General features: G+C 46.1%; 7 protein-coding genes across 7 annotated transcripts; 3 read left to right on the top strand and 4 right to left on the bottom strand.

The window, feature by feature from the left end:
• Positions 1-743: 743 nt before the first annotated feature.
• J7337_007046 (uncharacterized protein) lies at positions 744-2,283 on the bottom strand (the record flags this gene model as incomplete). Its single annotated transcript, XM_044824702.1, has 3 exons — positions 744-1,170; positions 1,226-1,800; positions 1,852-2,283. The coding sequence occupies 3 exons, from the start codon at positions 2,281-2,283 to the stop codon at positions 744-746; spliced, it is 1,434 nt and encodes a 477-aa protein (XP_044680359.1).
• A 1,085-nt stretch (positions 2,284-3,368) lies between these two features.
• On the bottom strand, positions 3,369-4,658 carry AIM24 (Altered inheritance of mitochondria protein 24, mitochondrial; the record flags this gene model as incomplete). Its single annotated transcript, XM_044824701.1, has 3 exons — positions 3,369-4,250; positions 4,305-4,423; positions 4,487-4,658. The coding sequence occupies 3 exons, from the start codon at positions 4,656-4,658 to the stop codon at positions 3,369-3,371; spliced, it is 1,173 nt and encodes a 390-aa protein (XP_044680358.1).
• Positions 4,659-5,044: 386 nt separating this feature from the next.
• J7337_007044 (uncharacterized protein) lies at positions 5,045-7,284 on the top strand (the record flags this gene model as incomplete). The annotated part of the gene is made up of 2 exons (XM_044824700.1): positions 5,045-5,255; positions 5,351-7,284. 2 exons carry the CDS (start codon positions 5,045-5,047, stop codon positions 7,282-7,284), a joined length of 2,145 nt encoding a protein of 714 aa, XP_044680357.1.
• Positions 7,285-9,299: 2,015 nt separating this feature from the next.
• J7337_007043 (uncharacterized protein) lies at positions 9,300-9,707 on the bottom strand (the record flags this gene model as incomplete). The annotated part of the gene is made up of 1 exon (XM_044824699.1): positions 9,300-9,707. The coding sequence occupies one exon, from the start codon at positions 9,705-9,707 to the stop codon at positions 9,300-9,302; it is 408 nt and encodes a 135-aa protein (XP_044680356.1).
• A 5,722-nt stretch (positions 9,708-15,429) lies between these two features.
• J7337_007042 (uncharacterized protein) lies at positions 15,430-17,371 on the top strand (the record flags this gene model as incomplete). The annotated part of the gene is made up of 5 exons (XM_044824698.1): positions 15,430-15,579; positions 15,626-15,973; positions 16,022-16,085; positions 16,136-16,244; positions 16,513-17,371. The coding sequence occupies 5 exons, from the start codon at positions 15,430-15,432 to the stop codon at positions 17,369-17,371; spliced, it is 1,530 nt and encodes a 509-aa protein (XP_044680355.1).
• A 552-nt stretch (positions 17,372-17,923) lies between these two features.
• J7337_007041 (uncharacterized protein) lies at positions 17,924-18,316 on the top strand (the record flags this gene model as incomplete). The annotated part of the gene is made up of 2 exons (XM_044824697.1): positions 17,924-18,081; positions 18,130-18,316. The coding sequence occupies 2 exons, from the start codon at positions 17,924-17,926 to the stop codon at positions 18,314-18,316; spliced, it is 345 nt and encodes a 114-aa protein (XP_044680354.1).
• Positions 18,317-18,625: 309 nt separating this feature from the next.
• J7337_007040 (uncharacterized protein) lies at positions 18,626-20,452 on the bottom strand (the record flags this gene model as incomplete). Its single annotated transcript, XM_044824696.1, has 6 exons — positions 18,626-19,191; positions 19,248-19,500; positions 19,555-19,810; positions 19,874-20,071; positions 20,125-20,229; positions 20,283-20,452. The coding sequence occupies 6 exons, from the start codon at positions 20,450-20,452 to the stop codon at positions 18,626-18,628; spliced, it is 1,548 nt and encodes a 515-aa protein (XP_044680353.1).
• Between the last annotated feature and the right edge of the window lie 1,282 nt (positions 20,453-21,734).

The following is a 21,734-nucleotide window of genomic DNA, read 5'->3' as shown; positions in this document are numbered from 1 at the left end:
CACTGACCATGGTAGATTGCATTCATAGCTTTCTATCATTGGGGAATACCCCATGTTATAATTCACAAGGTAGGTCAAGTATGTCTCTGTTCTTTTGCTTTGCTATGATGATATACCGAGTCAGAGGCTGTTTATGATCTTGATGATTCCAACACTCACCAATATCTACATCCTGAGCCCCTTTGTCACTTGTATCAAGTCTATTTATTATTGAGTGAACAATACTGACTGCATCAAGACACTAGGCTCCTAATCTATCCATTTACGAAACCTTTTCTGTATAAAGCATCGTGGTACGTCTGATTTCTTTCATTTTCTCGCATACCGTTCTATGATGATACATTGAGTCAGAGGCTGTTTATGATCTTGATGATTCCAACGCTCACCAATATCTACATCCTGAGAACCCGCTCATTTTATCTTTGTCTACTGCAAGCTCATTTGGATGCGTTGCTAACTCATCCAAGTATAGTTACTCTGGTTTATTCCTCTTTCACCTGTGTCACAAGCGTTTGTCTATCCTGATCTGACTTTACGCTCATCTCATTATTTACGCCAGTATAGGCTAGCGACTTCTTTATTTAATGCGGATTATCTCACGTTCTCAATGTTAACCTTTTTTGAATGTGTTCATCCATCCTGTGTCTCGTGTGGGTTCCATTTGCCTTTGCCCTTGATCCTGTTTTTCCAACTCAACGACTTTCAAGCCTGTGATTCTCTCTTCCATCCGTGCTGGACAGACCTCAGACCTTTACAACCTTCAGTCCGACTTGCACATAACGTGCGAAGACGAAAAACATGCAACCGGCCAGCATAGAACAGCCACAAAACAACTGCAGGCCGAGATAGTCACCATTCTGAGCAGACACGATGGCTCCGGCGATGGGGCTTCCTGTCAGAGCACCAAAAGACTGAACCGCAAACGCAGCGCCAACACGAGTGCCAATCTGGCGAATATCGGAAAGCTGTGCGATGAGAGTTGGGACGAGGCTGATATAGCCACCTGATGAGAATCCAAAAATGACAGCAAATACGACAATGCCGGCAGTATCTTTGACAGGAATCCAGACGCAGAAACAAAAGAGGGCGGATATGAATGTGATGATGATCATGACGTTGTATCGACCAATCTTGTCGGCGATAATGCCGGGAATAATACGACCAAAGATACTGTGGTCAAGTTAGTACGTACTGCAAAGCATCGTCTGGAAGGGCCATGACTTACCTCACAGCATTGAGGATAGGTAGCAGGTAAGGGATCAAAGTCTCGGACATGCCCGCAGCCTGAGCCTGGAGGAGGACATAGTTGAAGGGAAGAAACATGCCCCACATGAAGAGAAAGAAGCCGATGACAGTGATGAGGATGGGAAGTTCGTGCAGACCGTTGATGTAGTCCTTGACAACAAAGGGCTTGGGGCGGGGAGGTAGACGCGACTTGACAGTGAGACAAGAGAAGACAAGCAAGACGAGGAACATGAAAGCCATGGTACGCATCATCCAGGGGAAACCGACACTCTGAATCATCTTGTCCATCATGATTGGAAGAACAACGCCTCCGAGAGATGAGCCTGAGACCATGATACCGAAAGCGCCAGCTCTGCGCTTGAAGAACCATGTGACGAGTGAGGACATGCAAGCGTTGAAGACAGCGCTTGATCCAATAGCTGCGACGATGGACTGTGAGAGGAAGAACTGATAGTATTCTTTTGACAAAGAAATCATCATGAGACCAAAGATGTAGGCGATCGAGCCGCCCCAGAGAAGATACTTGGGGCCGTAGTTGTCGAAGAGACTGCCAAACTAGCAAGAGGTCAGTTTATTGCTGGACACGAGGAGGATGTGTATGCATACAATGGCACCACAGAAGACCATGAAGAACACCTCAACAGAGGTGATCCAGCTCACGGCAGAGCTATCATAGTCCCTAAGTGGTCCAGAAACATAGTATTTCTGAAACACACCCACGCAGTTCACAAGGCCGAATGTGCAGAACAGAGCACACCATCCACCAAAGACAACAAGCCAAGCCTCGAAACCGCCATCTGGGAAATCAGCTGGCGCCATTCCTGGTGGAGGACCGGCTGGCGGTTGCTCCTGTTTCTTCACATCATCGTCACCACGCTCGAGATCAGCTGCGACGGCGTTGGTAGGTTCTGGATGTATGTTGGCTTCTGTTTTGGTAGTAGGTTGAGGACCTGACTTTTCAGGGTCTGTTGAAGTGGTTGGTTGGAGGTTTCTGTCATTGACCGTCTCGGAGGAGGAGGATATCGTCGAACGAGCCATGATGATGGTTGTGTAGGTGTAATCTGAGATGTAGGGCAAAGAAAGGGAAGAATTATTATTGTATGTTGCGTGTTACTCAAGCTGCCACTAGACCATGATGCGTCATGTCAGTGTTAACAAGTGTAAATCATTGCTGGGTAGTGATTGTATGGCTCAGTCCATTATGGGCAGTACCTTTATAACTATCAAGTCGCCCTCTGTGAATCTCACCGTCTTACATCTACCTATGTACTATGCTATAGTATATGATCTATGTTAGCTACAGTAGTGGGGTCGATCTCCCGTTGTTGAAACCAATACCTACGGAGTACCGTGTCTATCCTTGCACCATCAATCGGTGTTCGTCCTTAGCGGAGGTGATAAATCCGTCCAAGTGTGGATCAATATCGGCTTTAGCGAGGGTGCTCTTTGCTTATTTCGTCCGTTATCACACAACTCATACCTAGGTAGTCTCCTAAGGCTGGTCTCACTCTGACATTGGACTTAATTCAAAGCCGAGTCGCGAGCCGTCTAAGCCCAAAACGTGGCTGGCAGCGGAAACCATCCAATAATTTCGAGCCATGGTAACATGCGAGTGCTCCTTTCGAGCCTACATTATTAATACAAGTTGAAAAGGAATGGTTTGTCAGATAAGTTGGCTGCATGAGATGAGTCAGTGATCGTCGTGCGTTTTAGCCTGTTGTTGAGCTATCTCCTATCCGTATAGGGGCCAGACTTAATAGACCGCTCGGATCCGATGCGAGAATTGATTAGCCCGTCCATCAAAATACCGGTACCTACCTACCTACCAAGTGACATGCGCTGTTGTTAAGGTGCTGGCTGTGCCTCTTCAGGACTCAAGCCACAACTTCAGTATGAGCCGAATTCCCGAACACACCAATCAACTGACAGCTCTTCAAACATCTCAGTATTGATACATAAAGACTTCAGCTCTATGGTGGATAGTATAGGTTGGGAAGTAATCATACATGACAAACAAAACGTTGTGTTGTGTAAAAGTCTCGTGCTCGTCTGCCTCCTTTTTTTTTAATTCATGTTCTGCAATATTGCTCACTCATATCGCATTGCTCCTCGTTTGCACAGTCTCATCGTATGAACTCCTTGAGATCCTTGCTGTCCTCGAATTTTACCTTGCCATCCTTCTCAACTGTGGCAACGTGAATCCCCGTCGCTGACTTGTCTTCTACTTCTGGCTCAACAGCCTTGACAGGGGCAGGCTTGGTCTCGGTACCGTCAGTCAGCTTGGGCTTGTTCTTCAAGTCGAGGGCTTCTGCCAGGACACCGGGCTCGGCATCAGCAATCTCGTTCACTTGCTTGTTGGTGAGAACGTCTGAAGCGCGCACTCCTCGGCTAGACATGAGGATCTTTGTGGGGCCATGAAATTGGAGGAAAAGGCGATCACCCCAGATGGTTCGTCGAGTAGCGGTTCGCATGCTGTAGAAAGCTCTTGCCAGGTACTTCCATACCTCCGAAGTACGGACAGTCTTCACCCACTCAGGCTCTGATATCCATCTCGAGAGCGAGGGCACCTGGAGTCGTAGGCTGTTGCTCTTAAAGCGGAAAGGCTGTGGCGGATATCGGCTGATCGAGTAGGCGACAACACTTCCAGGGTGCGCGACAAACTCCTCTCCCTCTTTGAGAGTGAGCTCGTAGATTTGTCCTGGTGCTGATAGAGCAGCGAGACCTCGTCCCGTAAGGAGTGTGTTGCCCCAATGGGCCAGTGTGAGGCTGCTCTGAATGCGCGCCGAGGGCGCAAGAGTGTGTCCTGTCCAAGCCAACAGAGCATTCCTCTGTGAGATCATCCAATCTGTCGTTCCGTCAAGGTGGAGGACTGTAAAAGTGGTTGTAGGTGACTTGGTCGATATCAAGGCTGTGATGGGTGTCGTGGCTGAGATGCGCTGGTAGAGAAAGGGGACGCCGAGAAAGGCTCGAGTGATCGGGTTGAGGATCGAGAGTGTGGACTGAGCCTGTTTATCGTATTAATAAGTGTTTTTTGGTATCTTTGTCGTGATGCTGCGTACATTTTCAGGCTTGCCGGCCACAGCAACCAAGGTACCCCTCCGAGTATAGAGCTTCTGCGACGCCGACAACGTCACGGAAAGGAGCGAATACGGGGAGCCGAGAACCTCGAATCGAGCATCTAAACATGTAAAGGGTCAGAGACTCGCTTCCTTCATGGCTCAATGGCACAGAGAAATCATACCCGCAGGATCCCTTGCCTCGAGAGCTCCAAAGGCATCAGCTCCAACCTTTGGCGCTTCAGAGCTCGGCGCAGCGCTGATCTGGATACTCCTACACTGCGTGCAAGTATGCGAGGGTATTGCCCGCAGCCGTAGTCCTCGCGCCGCTCTCGTCAAGGGCAATTGGCCTCGCATTTTGTTTTGGATATATGAGCTCTGAGAGAGCTGTACAACTCGTATATCTACCACCTCACATTCAACTCAAGCCATGGAACTTTAACCCACTATCACCAAAAGCGAATCAGTATTGTTAGCGGCTTTTCCCGTTCCCACACGTCATGTCACGTGCGGAGCCGTTGCCGTGCCAGCGCCCGTGCTTTCTTCCTCATTTCACTAGACCGCTACCCATGCCATCTCTCTCTATAGCAAATCTTTGCTAACTTTCAGGACGTGGTAGCGGCCAGTTTGATAGGCTAACAGAGTCCGACTCAACGACACCTTGAGCTTCTTCACCCTCACAACCAATACAATCCTCTCGATACCGAATACACGTACGTGTATACATTCACAGTACTTACACAATGAGTGTGAGAGTGGTCTCCAGGATAAGACCGCTGCTGGAAAAGGAGCGCGAATGTGACATTATCGTTCGAGCCGATACCGCGGATGCTGGCAAGCCAAACACGGTCGTCAAGATTCCCAACCCCAAGAACGAGGCTGAGGAGTTCTCGTTCGCGTTCAATGGCGTGTACGACCGATCTACCACTCAAGAGGAATTGTTTACTGCTGAAGGTGCGATCTCACAAGCTAGCGCGTTTTGTTTCATCTTGTTTTCGTTCACTACCTCTCGTTCCTGCTCATATCGTATCGTGTGTTGACTCGAATAGTGGCGCCGCACGTCAAGTCTCTCTTCCAGGGATTCGATGTCACAATATTCGCCTATGGTGTCACCGGTACCGGTAAAACACACACGATGCGAGGCGGTATGAAGCTGGCAGACCGTGGGGTGATTCCTCGGATGCTCAGCAACGTCTTTCGAAGAGGCAAGAAGATCATGAAGGATTCTCGCGGTGAGACGGATGTCCAGGTTTTGCTGTCCTACTATGAGATCTATAACGACAAGGTCTTTGATCTCCTCGAGCCACCCGAGAAGCGAACGCCAACCGGCCTACCACTACGAGCTGAGGCCAATGGCAAGACCATCGTTGTCGGTCTGTCAGAAAGAGCTTGCGAAGACCTCAAGGACTTTGAGAAGCTGTATATTGAAGCCAACAACAACCGTGTCACGGCAGCTACCAAGCTCAACGCTCACAGTAGCCGCAGCCATGCTATTCTGCGAGTCAAGCTGATCCAAACGACTCCAGAGATGGTCAGGGAGAGCACAGCATCCGCCATCGACTTGGCCGGATCTGAGGACAACCGCCGAACCGACAATGGAAAGGAGAGACTGGTGGAATCTGCGGCCATCAACAAGAGTCTCTTTGTACTGAGCCAGTGCATCGATGCTATCGGCCGCGGTGACAAGAGGATACCCTACCGGGAGTCCAAGATGACACGGATTCTATCACTGGGTCAGAACAATGGAATCACTGTCATGATATTGAATCTGTCCCCTCTGCGAAGTTATCACCTCGACACCCTCAGCAGTCTCAACGTCAGCTCTCGAGCCAAGAGGATTGAGGTTAGGGAGATTGAGAACGAGATTGTGTACAAGCAAGTTCCTAGGGCAAACTCGGGTCTCACAGGTTCCAATGTCCAGCGTCAGCCTCTTCGGCCACTTGCCAATCTCACCAACGTGCACAATGGTAATGTTGCTGCCAAGGCCGCTGACAAGGCTGCCGACGCCAATAAGCCCGTCAAAGCCTTCAGCGTCTACACTGACAAGTCCAAGCCAGCAGCACCTGTCAGCCGTCCCCTGGTGAGCTCCAATATTGCTCGTCGAGTCAATCAAGTCAAGCGGCCGTCTGAAAATGATGCCGCTATGAGACCCAGTAAGATCTCGAGACCTACAGCTCCAGCATCTGTTACCGTTTCCGCTGCCCAAATTGAGGCCATGGTTGAGAAAAAGGTCAGCGAGATCCTTGCTGCTCGAGTTGCAGCTGAAAGGGAATCTCAGCCACCACCAACAGTCCAACCTGAAATCAGTGATGCTGTGCAAAGGCGATTGGAAGCTCTCGAGCGGCGAATTGACAGCGATGAATGGCGAGATGATTCCAAGTCGGATGGTTTGAGGTTCCTCCTGGCTGCTCGCCAACACAAGGAGCGCGGCGAGGATGAGATCGCGCTTAAGATGTACGAGAAGGCTCTACCCTACTTTCCTGGACAAACAAAGCTGCTCAACAAAATCGAGAGACTGCGATCACGGTTGAACGGGAACGCTCCCGCTCCTTCTCCTCGCCGGGAAACTCCTCGTTCAGAGCGCAAGAAGCGAAGGCTCGTCTACGATGATGCGGACGGTGATTATGAGACTGCCGAGGCAGACGTTGATGAGGAAGAGTTTGCTCACCGTGCCTTGAAAGCCAAGTCTCGAAAGCTAAAGGTCAAGGCTGTTGCCACCAAGTCCATTCTTTCGGGTGACGATGAGGGTCCCGCATCGCCTCGAACTCAGCATCTCCTCGATATTGTCAACTCACGCGACCTCGATCAGATTCGAAGCCTAGTCGGCTTCGGTGCGAAGAAAGCCCGTGACCTGGTTGACTATCTCGAGCTCGTCAACGATGACGAGGCTGGTGGCCGTATCGACAGTCTTGCTCAGCTGAGGACTGTTCCTGGCATGGGAAGCCGAACCGTGGAGAGAGCGTATGACGGACTTGTTGTTTGAGCGTGGCGTAAGTTGCTTCACACCCGGAGATGGGATGGGCATCCAATGCTTTTGGTCTTATATCATAGCCGTATACCCCCCTGTTTTGTTCGAAGTTGATGGATGCATTGGAAAGCGAGGGGAGTTCATGGAGTTTGGGTGAGTTGAATTTATACAAAGGTTGCATGGAAGGCAGTGGTAAAAGGCTGTCATCTAGGTGTTTGTTTATTCATTAATCGGGTTCCAGATTGCACTACATATTGTGTTCAAGTAATACTCATTTACCTTATACAGTAGGTAGTCCATGTGTGTCGTTTGTTGTAGGGTTAATGGATTGTGAAAGGGGACCATCATGACTGAACCACACTTAAACACTACCCGCGAAGAAGGTAGGCTTAGTATCGCCAACTAGTAAGCAATGTCCTGTTTTAAATATTACTTTAATAATAAATAAGCCCTGTAGGAGCTATCACATCTCATTTGGTGGGCCGAACTTCAAAAGCTATGGCGCATCTACAGGGTAGCCTACCCTTGATACTAATGCTTAGATATAGTATGGTAAGTAATGCCAGGACTGTCTGTATTCCTTGCTTTATTAAACGTCTTTCTTTAACTGAATTCTGCAAATTCTTGTCAACTCTTCGGTTTATGGAGCACAAACCAACCCATAAACATGTTACTGGTACGCGTTCAGACATTCATGCATACATAAGAAGACAAGACGACACGAGACAACACAGCCACTTACACCGTAAACGTATTTTATGCGTTAACCAAGGAATTCAGAGACGATCGCACCATATGAAACCATTTCTGTCACTTTAGGTTTGTGCATAGCCACTGGCGTTTGCATTATCCAGCGTCTCTGCCGACCCAAACTTAGACGATCCAATGATTTGAGACATGTGGACGCGGGAAACCGGCTGCCGAAGCCTTGAGTTTCGTGTAAGAATGCGTGTGACCAAATGCACCATCATTGATATTTGTATTTATGATCATCATTAAATATGTCTTCTTATTCGCAATCGCGTTGTGTGCATCTGACAGTCAAACAGACCTTGTTTTAGGAATCTGAAAACCTGAGACACTGACATAGCTCGCAGATCCACGGAAATTAAAATTCGATGCCACATCTCGTGTCGATCAAGACTTGCTTCATTCCTCATTCGTCATAGACAGCAGCAAGGTAGGTAGCAAGTTAAGCGTTTGAACATGATATCTGTTTGTATTCGTTGGTGCCTCACTCAGGTTAAAGTCCATAAGCCCATATCCTCCCATAGAACTCGCCTGCAATACTTTTGTTGTGTTATGTACAGATTGCAGCGCCTGACAGTCACCTGTCAGCTCTAGAAATAATGATGCAACAACCAACCCCAAGCTGTTCCCGTGGGAAGCTGGGTAGTAAGGTGCAGAAGCAGCAATAACAGCAAAAAAGTATAAATCAACGCCATAGAAGGAAAATTAGGTAAAAATGTCGGTGATGACCTATGCTACGTCCAGCCTTGCAAAGCTCTGCAGTCCGTAGCCACCCCAGATATCCAAATTGAAGCCTCTCCCAAGGCTCCAGAGTAAAAGGGGAGAGAGAAAGCATGCGGGACGGAAAAGTAACCCAAGTAAAAAGTCGTTAAACAAGGCCCCATGGCTGGGTACACAACCCAACCATAATAAGATGTGAGGCAGGTAGTGAGTGATGCGATCCGATGTTGTAACGTGCACCAACAAAATTGGGCGAGTTTCGTCGTAGGGAAAATCTTGAATGAATTGGGGGTATCCGTTAAGTCCAATTCATTCATCAGATGGTCTGCCGTCTCATCTCATGTAATCCAATCCAAACCGATCCGTCCCCGTCTCATCTCAGCTCATCTCATCCAATCGTGTCCGTTGCTTACACGCTGTAGCTATGCGCCTGCTACGCCTGCGCCTAAGCTGTAACCATCGCTTGGCGCCAATACCGTCAATCATAAAAAAGGAACATCGCGTGATTTTTTTTTATTGTTTTGTCTTTTTTGTGTTGGTTTGACTGTCCGAGAATTGACTCATCGGATCATACTGCTCCGTCGCTCTTGGATGCTGGGCATCTGCTTGTTGCTTGAGCCTCCAAAGTGAGGAATGGAGCTGAAGCGGTTCAGACGCTTGCGCTCAGCAGTAGCCATAGATGGTTGTTGCTGGTGCTGCACCTCGGAAGGGAAGTGATGCTCATCAATGCCCACGCTCGAGGGGGCGGGCATAGAGCCAACGCCGGCCTTGTCCCCGTGCAGGGCATCGATGTTTGAGGAACCGGAGGAGGAGCCAGTGCTGTTGGGAGTCTGGTAGACGTACTCTCCGTCAACGTAGACAGCGTTGGAGACGAAGGTGGAACGTCGGTGACGGCGGCGGGTGTAGCGTTGCTCGAGACGGAAGAGCTCCAGCTTGGCCTGGATCTTGTCCATGAGAGACTTGCCCATTTTTGCGGTGGATGTATCAAGTTTCAGGTGTTGCGTTCAGAAGAGGTGAGATTGAGCCCGTGTATATGTAAGGGCGATCAGTTCGGATCTCTCGGTGAGATTCGAGGACGCGGCGAGGGAGGCTGGCTTCGTAATGGAGGAGTCGAGGATGTGGAGATTAAGTTCCCAGGTATTCGTACTGCAATCAATGCCGTACGCTTTCGATTTGTACCGAGTGAAAATGTTTCGTCTCGGGGGATTGTGTGTCTTGTCCTGTCCTTGAATTGACCCTGCTCATAAAGGGGGAGGCAATTGTTCGTCTCGACTGGGTATTGGTGTTTGTACTATATGGTTACCAGCAGCAGGTCAAGTCAAGTACTCATGTAAGTTGCTCGGTTGTTTCGGTGATATCGAGGTTGGTTGGACAGTAGTATTAAAAGAGAGTAGGGGACATTAATAGCTTGAGCAAGAGGAAGCAAATCGCCAGGAGTTATGATTCCTTGTCCACGAAAGAGATCCGAGTCAAAAATGAATGAGTGGATGTGAATGAGAGCGGGAGACTTGGGGTAGAAGAAGGATTACGATTGCGGCAGGTACAAGGAAGAGGGAGAAGAACGAGGGGGGGAGGATTGGATGGAAGATAAGACTCAAGGTTGAGGTCCGGTGCTGAACATGCATCCAGGGCCCCTAGAGAGTCAGTTGTCTAGGGGAGCACACCGGGGACAGTAGCCCGCAAGTACCTAACTTTAGAGAGTTAGTGGAGTCTGTAGCGCGTAAGATGCCTGACTCTCTCCACTGGAGACAGACGGCAGTGGCAGCTCGAGCTGAAGATTATGCTCTCATTCGTCGACCCGGCCAGAGTCCCAAGAGGATGCACCCAACAGGGGAGGCCCGGAAAGTGGGTTTAGACTTTAGCCTAGACAGGGGATGCTAATTGGAACTGGTCGCGTGAAAGTGGATGGATGTGTCAAGGGTGCCATGCGACCGAAAAGCTTTTGGGGAGCAACCTGCAGATGCTTGAGGGTTGAGGCCCCCTGAAAGGTAACGTTGATGGTCACTGAGTGATTCTCTGTCCTTGATTGAGCCTTTGAGGAGTGAGGAGGCTGGCGAAAGCTTGCCTCGCGGCTCTTGACTTGGGAAAACAGAGCACGGAGTCTTGAAGAGGCTGAAACATTGGAAATCACTGCAACCATCAATCACTGTGGCCTCTTCTCTGGGCTTGGCTTACTTAAAAGCCATGATAATCTTGCACACCAACTTGTCAAAGCTCTCCCCTATCCTCCCGCTGACGGCCCGCCAAAAGGCGTTTGGTTTGTTCTTTGTCCTCAGCTCACCCAGCCCGTGAAGAAAGAAACCCACACTCTTTCTTAATTATTAGACCAAAAGCTAACAAGGTACTCTGTACGTAGCTAGGTATTGTCCCGTCTAGCTCGGACCTCAGAAGACCAAGTCTGTTTCCAACGCCGGCGGAAGCGCTAAATAGCACACCAGCATGATTGTGTCGTTGGCGGGTTGACATTTTTGACGCAGGGGCTGCCTAGGTGCATGCGATCACCAGTTCAGAAAGAGGAGAAGGAGTTTGCAGAAGCTGGTTTCGTTTTATGCCGAACACGAACGAGGTTCCATTGGTTCCTGACATGGAAACGCAGTATCTGGGACTTCCACGCGAGAAAGGAAGCCAAAATGGAAGTGGTGGGAAAGGAGATGGGCATGGGAACCGTCAAACCACATGGTTTCTGCGAGTCAGTATCCACACTCTATTCTAAATGTTGATCCTAGGTTGCAACCGTGGGACGATCCGACTCAGAAAATGTCATCCGCAGAACATGTCTTTCAGCTCGTCGATCAGCCAAGATTAAACCGAGATTTATATGATTTTCAGAATATGATATAGATTTCTCCAAGAAATGATCAATTGTTGCTCACAATATTCCAAGAGAATCAATATCTCCTGCAGCCCATCCTCGCCCTCTCCATAGCGGCGAAGCGAACCAGGCCCCCTTGTTGGTCTCCGGTGAGCGAGCATGGTTGGTTCATTGGACATGCTGTATCGGGTATGGCTTCTCTGCACGAGCTGCACGTTTTTTCTGCAGCGCCGCTTAACGTCCCCTACCCAAAGACTGGCCACCCCTACAGACTGGCCACCTCATTTTTAACCCAGCCACCTAATTTATATATACTTTAAATAATTATAACTCTATTAATTTAATTCTAATTAATTTTAAACTAATATTAATTAATTTAAAATACCTTCTTTTATTAAAAAAGATATAAGTACTATGCTTTAGATAGTTATAAATAGTATATTAATAAATAAAGTAGCTAAAGCTTATAGTATTAACTATTTTATACTTTAAGGTTAGATTAAAGGAAGTATAATACTAAAAGAAGTCTAAAAACCTTACTAAAAGCTCTCTAATATTTAAGAAAAGTATTTTTAAGACTAGATTATTATCTAAATTAATCTAAAATACCTTATATTATATTAATAAGTTAGAGAGTTTACTAATAAGATTACTATCTATAATAGCTTCCTAAAAGGTATTAGAAAGAACTAGTTATAGGGCTTTTTAAGATAATATCCTAATATTAAGACTTTAAAAAGTAAGAAAATTAACTTTAATTAATATTATAAAGCTTTTTCTAAACTAATAAAAGTATTCTTTATACTCTTTATAATATTAATAATATATTTAATTAAGTAAAAAAATAGATATAATATTAATAAAGTTAAAATAATAAAAAAAATAAAAATAAATAGTCTATTTTTTAATTATTAATTAAAAAAATCAGTACTTATTTATTAGCCTAGTTCTTATACCTAGATTATAATTCTTAAATATATCTTAATAACTAGAAAAGTCCTAAGACTTATAGTTATTTTTAAAAGGAAAACAGTCTAATAATAATATTTCTTTAAGGATTTAAACTTCTTAAAAGACTAAAAATTTACTTATAGTAATAAAAAATAGATAAGTAATAAATTAGTATTAGTTTAGTTAAGAAAAGTCTTTATTTTATTAATATAGCTTAAAAAGAAAAATAAACCTTAACTTCTTATTTTTAATAGCTATAGAAATTATATAATAAAAAAGTTCTTTTAAAAATATTATAATAATAATATATATCTATTATTTTTTCTTACTTATATTTCCTATATCCTTTAATTACTAGATATTATAGTTTTTAATCTTTTAAAAAGGGTATATTATTATCTTCTTTTAAATCTTACTTTTATTTCTAATAATAATTATATTAGTAAGATTATATTTCTATATACTTATAATAAGGCTTAAAAAGAAGCTATTATAAAATCTAATATAATTACTAGCTTTAAAGCTACTAAACTATAGCTTATAAATCTAGTAAAGGTCTTAATAAATCTAATAGTTATAGAAATACCTTTTCTTACTATTATAGTAAATTTACTACTAAAAGAGCCAGGATTTAAGTTCCTAAAGACTTTCTATTTATTTATATAGCTTTAGTAAGCTTTAAGCTAAGTCTTAGCTTCTATAATATAAAATCTAACTATTAGGCTATTTTTTAAGAAAATTAGCAGTTAATTAAACTATTATAACTTTAATATTAAGTAATAAAATAGAGAAATAAGTATTCTATAGTAAGAAAATAAAGAAAATTAACTAAAATAATATAAAAAAGTTATTTATAACTTAAATATAAAGTTTATAAAGATTCTAGTAATAAAAAAAGCGTATAAATAGATATAAAAGACTTTATAACTAGAAAAAATAGCTAATAAAGTTAAGAAATTAAAACTTAAGGATCTTTATATTAATTTCTATTTAAATATTTACTAACTAAAGTTTTATTTAATATAAAAAATATAGTATTATAATAATTAATTAATTAATTATAATATCAGGTTTTTAGTGTTTTGGCTAAGGTGGCCAGTCTGTGGGGGTGGCCGGTCTTTAGGTGGGGGACGTTAGTAGAAACAATCGGCTCATCCATATCCATTACGCGATCTCCTTTCTCGTCCTCTTGCCCGGCTATCACTGGTAGTTTTAGCCTGTTGCTTGCTATTCATCGACAGAGTTTTTACCAACATGAATAAAGTGGCGCAGCTCACGGCTTCTAGACCGATGAACTTGGATGAGAATACTCCGTACTTGCAAAGGTTTCTCTTCGCCGTTTCAAGCCAAAAACGTCCAAAGATTGACTACTTTGGCCATGTGGCTTGGTTTGGGATTATCACAACGAGTCAGGTAGACCGGCTGAGAGATCGTCAGGCACGGACTCGGATCCGGCTCAAGCTCTGGCCAGTTAGAGTTGATAGAAACAATAAGAGCGAAGCTCATTTTGGTTAATGAATAGAAACTTTGGTAATCTATTGCTTGTTAGTGCATTGTCGCTTAATAGAGAGCCTGGCTCTTGGAGGTGTTTCAAGATATTCCTGTTTATGATCAAGGGTGAATTCGGAGCCTGCAGTCGAGAAACGATAGATTTGTAGGTAGACAGATATCGATGTACTCTTGCCCAGCCGAAGAAGCATATCCAAGACATTAAAATGCTACAAGCGGTTGTTGAACAAATCGAATCTGCCACATGAGAAGCAATAAGTAAGATAAGATAAGCAATCAAAATATCATTGTGGCTTGCATGAGGTGGTGTGGTGTATCGCGACTACTTTACCTGGACCTGTCATCAGCAGCTTGTCAAACTGAAAGTGCACCTTCCTCGCACTGCATTGCATCATTGTATTGTTCACGTGAGCTGCCACCTTGAACCGCATCCCTTACACTCGTGATTATGGACAAGTTAGTTACCTAGGTACCTTGGGCACTTTGCTTTGATTCTTCGTCGAATACATTCGGTATCATTTCGTTGATGCACCAAGTTACACAAGAAACAACACAGATTAATCATAGCAAGCACAACTTTCCGTTATAGCACTGCTCGCTCCCTATGAATGCCTGTTACACGTTTGTCGATGGATACATCATTCTCTCGACACAAGATCCCCTATCCACGTCCCGAAGATGCAACAGAAAGTATGTCCGTCTTGATGTGCTTCCTTGTCATTGCCGGATCTCTCGCTAGATCTTGAGAAATGTCACACAGCTTCGGGATCACAACGCTCTTGTTCGAGAGTACGTGTTGCAGCCGGCCTATTACAGTGATATAGAGGCCCAAAAGGCCGTTTGCGTTACATGAAAACGATCCGGCAATGGCAATTTCCGGATAACTCATATATATCAAACTCGGCCGTTGGACAGCACAAGAATCTCCCGTCACGCCCAGTTATCAAACGGGGTCCTCTCAACATAGGCTTGCTACATTCTCAAATCTTAGGGGATGCCACGGTGTTCTCCAAGTAGAAGCCAGTACAGCCCATCCACGACTCAGGTCCATGTGCTTAGCCGTACACCGAGGCAACCTTCAAAAAGATGTCTTGGCTAACCTTGTAGTCTTCGGCCAAGGACATTCGCTACATGAAGAGGCAGGGAAAGAATACCCTTTCTGTGACACAAAGACATTCAACGTTGAATCACGGAACGGCAACTGGATTAAGACGCACTTGTTACCCCTATCCGTGGTCCAAATGAGGACTGTAACGTGAACAATGCATCCTTCCGAGACCTTGCCGACCATGCTAATATTCCGAAGAAGCACCAATACGATGCAAATATAACGAGTGAGATATATGTTCTCCTGGCCTTAGCTCTTTTTCCCACTAGCGATTCCTCATACCCTATCATTCGTTCAAACCACCGCCACCATGAAGCCATACAATCTGTTGAAAGTCTTATTGGTTGCGGCATCAGTGGCCGTTGGCGTCGAGGCTGTCAATAAACTAGCTGCTCTTTCCTCAAGAACTGGTCGAGCAAGCACTGGAAACACCCGCAAGTTCATTATTGAAGTCGAGCCGGTAAAGAAGCCACTCCTATCCTCGAGCCAATTACTTACACTCGCAGAATCAAGGCACGACCACAGTGACACGCCAACTCCTCATGAAACCTGATCGAAAAAGGCCTTTGTTCCAGAGCTTTGATTGTAGTGATGTTTTCAACGGGATGGTGGTTGAAACTGACACAGATAATATGGATACATTGCTCCAGATGGAAGGGGTCGTGAACGTGTGGCAGGCCCACAAAGTGGCCATGCCAAAAGTCGAGTTCTCAGAGAAGGGCCCATCTTCATCTATAAGGAACTATTCTATTCATCATTGGACGGGTGTTGACAAACTCCATGCTGCCGGTATTCGTGGAAAGGGTTCAACTGTTGCGATAATTGACACCGGCATTGACTATACTCACAAAGCGGTATGTTCAATCTGAAGCTGGTTCTATTCATGTACTAATTTTGTAAAGCTCGGAGGCTGTTTTGGACCTGGATGCAAAGTTAAAGGGGGTTATGATCTTGTCGGAGCAGACTGTAGGTTTCGTGGATTTATTTCTATGATGAAGGGCTTACATCACATCCAGGGGAAACCCATAATGAGAGAATGCATCCCAAGCAGCCCGATAATGATCCTATGGACTACCAAGGCCATGGAACTCACGTTGCAGGTATCATTGCTGCTAAGAATGAATGGTTAGTCCCGTTTAAGGCGGATGCAATATAGTCCTAATGACATGGACCTCAGGCTTACTGGAGTTGCCCCCGAGGCCGAACTTCTCATATACAAGGTTTTCTCTGATGTAAGGATTCGAGACCACTGATGATTATTTCACGAGTTCTGTAGCTAAGAATCGCCAGGATCCGTGGGAGACTGACGAAGAGACTATCATGCAAGCACTGTGTGATGCTTACAATGCGGGAGTAAGTAATATTGTGCACAAGTATGAGTTACTGCTGATAGGGACCTCAAGGCAGATGTCATCACCTCGAGCATTGGTCAACCTAATGGCTGGTCAGATAATCCCTGGGCTATGTTAGCCAGCCGACTGGTAGACAAGGGCGTCGTCGTGATAGCATCAGCTGGTAACGAAGGAGAGTTTGGACCGTTCTACTCCAGTAGCGGAGCTGTTGGCAGAGGAGTTTTAGCTGTCGCCGCTGCTAATGTTACTACGAAGCCAAATGCTAACAGGACTGGCGAGGATCTCGGGCCACTTCCCGTCTATTTCACAACATGGGGCCCAACCAACGAGTTACTTCTTAAACCTGACATTACCGCCCCTGGATATATGATCATGAGCACTGTACTGAACCAAAGCTACGAGGAGCTGAGTGGGACATCCATGTCGGCGCCCTACATTGCAGGCATTGCGGCTTTGTTCGTGGGTCGGTACGGCGGTCGTGCTTTCAATGGTGCAGGCTTTGCCAAAATGCTCAGAGATCGCATCGCATCGAGTGGAACGACCCTACCGTTCGTCAATAATCGTCTAATGCGCAAGTATAAAGCCTCGCCTTTCCAGGTTGGTACTGGACTGGTTGACGCCTGGAAAGTCCTCAACTATGATACTCAACTCGAGTATGAGCCTTTTTCTCTCATGGATACAGAGCTGTTTCGGCCTCGATGGAGTTTCAACATCACCAATACTGACGGTATAGCACACGAATACACCTTTAAGCTTGAACCCCAAGCTGGCTTCAACATATACGATCCCGAATATGGAGTGGCTTTACTCTATGCTATTGAGCCCAAAAACATTGTCCCTCCTGTGAGACTCCCGCACAGGGTTCTAATTGAACCCGGAGAGACAAGAGAGTTGAGGTAGGTCTGAGTTGGTGCCAGAAGCTTGGCCGCTTACAGTGACTAGTGTTACTTTTGGGCTTCCCGACGTTGACGATGACTACCTGCCGCTATACAGTGGCAAGGTATTGATCAATTCCGATCATGGGGAGAAATTGGCTATCCCATACGGAGGTTTGTTGGCTCTTTGTGGAGTAATTACAAGCCTAGCTTACAGAGATCTTGGCAGGAGCTGCATATGATACCGAGAAAGCATTTGACAATATGTTCATTGTTGATCCGTTTGTTACAGATCCCGACAAAGATTCAGCGTATGTGACTCAATCTGTGCATAGGTTTTGCTGACGACGGTGTAGATGGTCTTTCAATATCGATAGAGATGCGAGTGACTTTATTGAAATTGGTGGTAGGACATCATATGCTTGCGACAATCTCAGGTGGGACGTAAGTTATCTGTCAACTCTCGTCGTTCATGACAACTGATAAATAGCAGATCTTCGAACAAGGTTGGTCAGAATCCCTATGGACTTATCCTCCACGGGTAGGAAGACATGGATTTATTGGTTCAGCAACAACAATGCGGGATGCGGAGGAATTCTGGTTCTTCGATCCCACTGTCAACGATCCGAATGACACATTGCCATTCCCGCTCAAACAACAATCACGAGGATTTCACGTATTTTGGTGGTTTGGCAAGCTCGCCAACGGCACAAGAATAGCTCCTGGGAACTACACGTGAGTGCCTTCTAATTCTACCGGTAGAAGATTCTGACAGTTGTGAAGAATGCGTTTCGCAGCTCTTCGGCCTTACGGAAATCCACACATCTCCGATCACTGGGATGTCATGAACAGCCCTACAGCCAGCAGCATCCAGGTGCTGCCGTACAATGGTACACGCAACTCGACATTGAAGTACAGAGCACCCAAGTACCAGACGCCGAGTCTTGGAAAGGGGCTCATAAAAGGTTAATCGGTAACGTAAGGGTACTGCCCTGAGGGGGATTCGGCACTTGGCTTGGGTCGATATGAATCGTTCCTTGGTCACAAACACGGGCACACGCAGTGATGTGATCAATCATCATTTACCTCGTTTCGATTTGCTCTATCCTAGCAATGCCGTTTGTAGTATAGACCCAAACAGTTATGGCCCCCCGTTAACAGGGCAAACCCAACTGCATATGCTCCTGACACGAACTCCGTAAATACAGGTACCAAACTCCTTAGCCAATCGCATTATCATGAAAACAAAATTTGTAAAGCATTCCAGACAAACCCAAATCTATGCCCACTTACCCAAAAGACTCATCACCACCAGGCCAGCAACCAGACCAGTGCCGGCCAGAACGGTAGTGAGCAGGTTGGCGTCAGCGAGTTCAGCCTTGTGGCCATGGCCCCCTGACATCCAGTCTGCAGCCCACATCTCCACAAGACCAACCCACATGAGGATACCTGCGGAGACGGCGTCGAGGGTACCGATTGCGATGAGTGTAGACTTGTCGTTACCATTGAATTGTTGCAAGACACCGATGCCAATGGCCATGCCGATAGGGGTAATGAAGGCGAAGAGAGAGGCAAGGCCGAGTTTCTTCTTCATGGTCAAACCAATAGGGGCCGATTCCTCGTTAGGGATCGTCTCAGTGGAAGCGGGAGCCTTGTCTGAATCTTGAGCGGAGGAAGTGTCCTGGGAGACGCGGACCACGGGAGAGGCGTGACTATCGTTAGAGGTACCGATGGTGGCGATTCGGCTTCCAAGAGCGATGCCTTCAAACATCTGATGGAAAAGAATGACGACGAATAAGGTTAGGAAGTATTCGTCACCCGCTACAACGAGCGTTAAGCCGATCACTAGCAGTAATGTTAGCCAACCACTCAGTCAGTGAGAAGATAGAGGGATCACTTACGAAGAGAGTGGAATAGGATACCCATCTCCATGACAAGAACACTGACAACCTCAGTGGACAACCAGGCGCTTTTCTTTTCAGCATCAGAAAGACTGGCTGAAGCTTTTGTCTTCGCGAGAACAATGCGGTTGCCGATGTACTCGACAAGGAAAGAAAGGAATATACCAGCCATAACAAGAGCGGATGTCGTAGCTTCATAACCCAGCTCTCCAATACATTGGTTGCCGAACATGAGGAATGCGTGGGTGTACAGCTAGAGATATTAGTTAGCAATCGTTTGTAAGGGTAGGTAGATAATTTCACATACGTGAACAAAGGCGGTAGAGATTATAATACCAGTTCCAAATTGCTTTAATACAATGAGGACAATGTTGAGTTTGCTGGGCATCATCTTGTGCAGCAGGATGGGGCCAAAGACACCCAGAGCACCTGTGGCTAGGATAACGAAGAGCAGACCAACACGGAGACCGACATCATAGTCTCTCCTTCTGGGCTGGCATGCAGAGGAGGAAGAACCAGACTCCGACTCGCTGGACTCAGAATCGCTGTGGCCTGTGCAGTGTCTACATAGATAGATCCATTAGCGGGTGTTGATGGAGTATGTGGAAGTGAAGGAAGCGACTTACTCAACACCAGCATGGAAATGACAGTGCTCGTTCTCAGCTTCTTTGGTGTTTCCAGCGGCGGCTGCAGTTTCCGTGCTACTTGCTCCCGCATGATCGTGGTCGTGGCCATGATCTTCACCTTCTGTTGCGTGGTCCTCTTCTGACTCAGCACCTTCAGCTTGAACAGAAACATCTCCACCATCAGAGTCTACACAAAACCTAGGACACAATATTTAGGAGAGGCCAATGGTAGGGCACACTGAGTAGCTTACATATTAGAGTCATGGGAATGGCAGTCGGTGTACTGCGAAGGTACGTCTGTGGTTCCAGTGACCTTGACATCTACCAAGTACTCGGTCTCACCAGCGAAACAATATCTGAAGGGGCGTTAGTCAACCGTAAATTCGATACGCGAGAGGTATTTGCTAACAGTTCAGAGGCATGGAGGTGGCATCCTGTGATAGCAGTTACCTCGGGGCTGACAGCAGTGGTCGAGGGAGCCTGGGTAGCTCTAGGGGCGATGTGGACATTGCTGGCAGCAGCAGAGGCCGCAGAGAAGGCAAGGCCCCATCCGGCGAGTGACAAAACGGAAGTGTACATCTTGAGATTGACCAGTAGGCGAGAGGCGGACGGGCAACGGCACGAGATCGACTGTTTGAACGTTGAGTACGGCACAGGAGAGCCGAGAGAGGGCGTCGAAATTTATGCTTAAATCGCTAGCTTGCGTCTCTGAACCAGGAAGAGAGAGTTCAGAGTTTAGAGTTCGTTTCGAGTCAGTTAGGAGGAGGAGGGGGGGGACTTGAAACTGTCCAAAAGGGTTGCTTGAGGAGGAAGACTTTAAGATACTGGGTAAGGTAGGTAGGTAGCAGTGAAGAAAGTTGATATGTATTCCAATGTAATGTATGGAGTAAAGTAATCCAAACTCTTAATCAAAGCGCACAGAAACAAAGAGGGAGAGCAAAAGTTAATGTCTCAGCCTCCATCTTACCCAGAGAAAGTCGTCTCCTCCAGGCGCCATCGAGAAGCCAATAATCGCAGCCATGATAGAGAAAATAGTGGGATTGGCTGTGAGAACCTTGAGGACCTTGATGGCCTCGAGGTATCTGTGTCTGTCTGTGTCCACTATGAATCGGTAGTTTTCCATTTTGGGCCTTTAGTGAGAACCCGGATGGTCAATGTCGAGCGTTTTAATCCTTGTCGCCAAGACATGGAATATTCAAGCACAACTTGTTCTTGACTGCACGTGTTGACTGACAATGCCATGGTCACTTTCATCTGTGTAAAGAATTAGTTAGCTTCAAGTTGCAGATTTAGTTTGCGGCTCTTTTGCTGTTAAAAAAAAAAAAACCCCCAAAAAAAAGGAGAAATACCCACTTGGCAGAAGTTAAAAACAAGGTTAAAAACGACTCTATTTTCCAGCTTCCAGCTTCCACTTGGAGAAGAAGCATTGAGTTCGTCCATTACTTGGCCCAATACTCCGTACGAGCATTGCGAATACAATCTCATTGTCTTTCACTCAATTCATGACTTCGCAGTGAATCTCCGTGCAGGAAGGAACTAGTGACTCGTCAGCACACATCACAAATAGTTCTTCTCAATAGTCGCTCGCCACAAAACGAGAAATGATCACGTACGGTACGGTACGATAGGCAGTGATTCTCAAGCCCCCACGGCCCGAGATTCACACCCCTACCATGTTCGTGATAAGAAGTCTCAAAGCAACGACACGGGCCGGCTGACGCTAGTCAAATGAGATCTCAACATATCCCAGCTAACTTACCCAGTAGAGTTGTGGGCGTGGTTGACTGAAAGTCTATCCTGGCAACTGAACTTCTTGATAGCGCGCCTCTGATTGGTTATCACCATGTGAAGATCGATAGTC

This window comes from Fusarium musae, chromosome 5 (assembly GCF_019915245.1).
Source record: "Fusarium musae strain F31 chromosome 5, whole genome shotgun sequence".
Taxonomy (NCBI): Eukaryota; Fungi; Ascomycota; class Sordariomycetes; order Hypocreales; family Nectriaceae; genus Fusarium; species Fusarium musae.
Note: the sequence above shows the minus strand (reverse complement) of the source record. Positions and strands in the feature narration are given on the sequence as shown.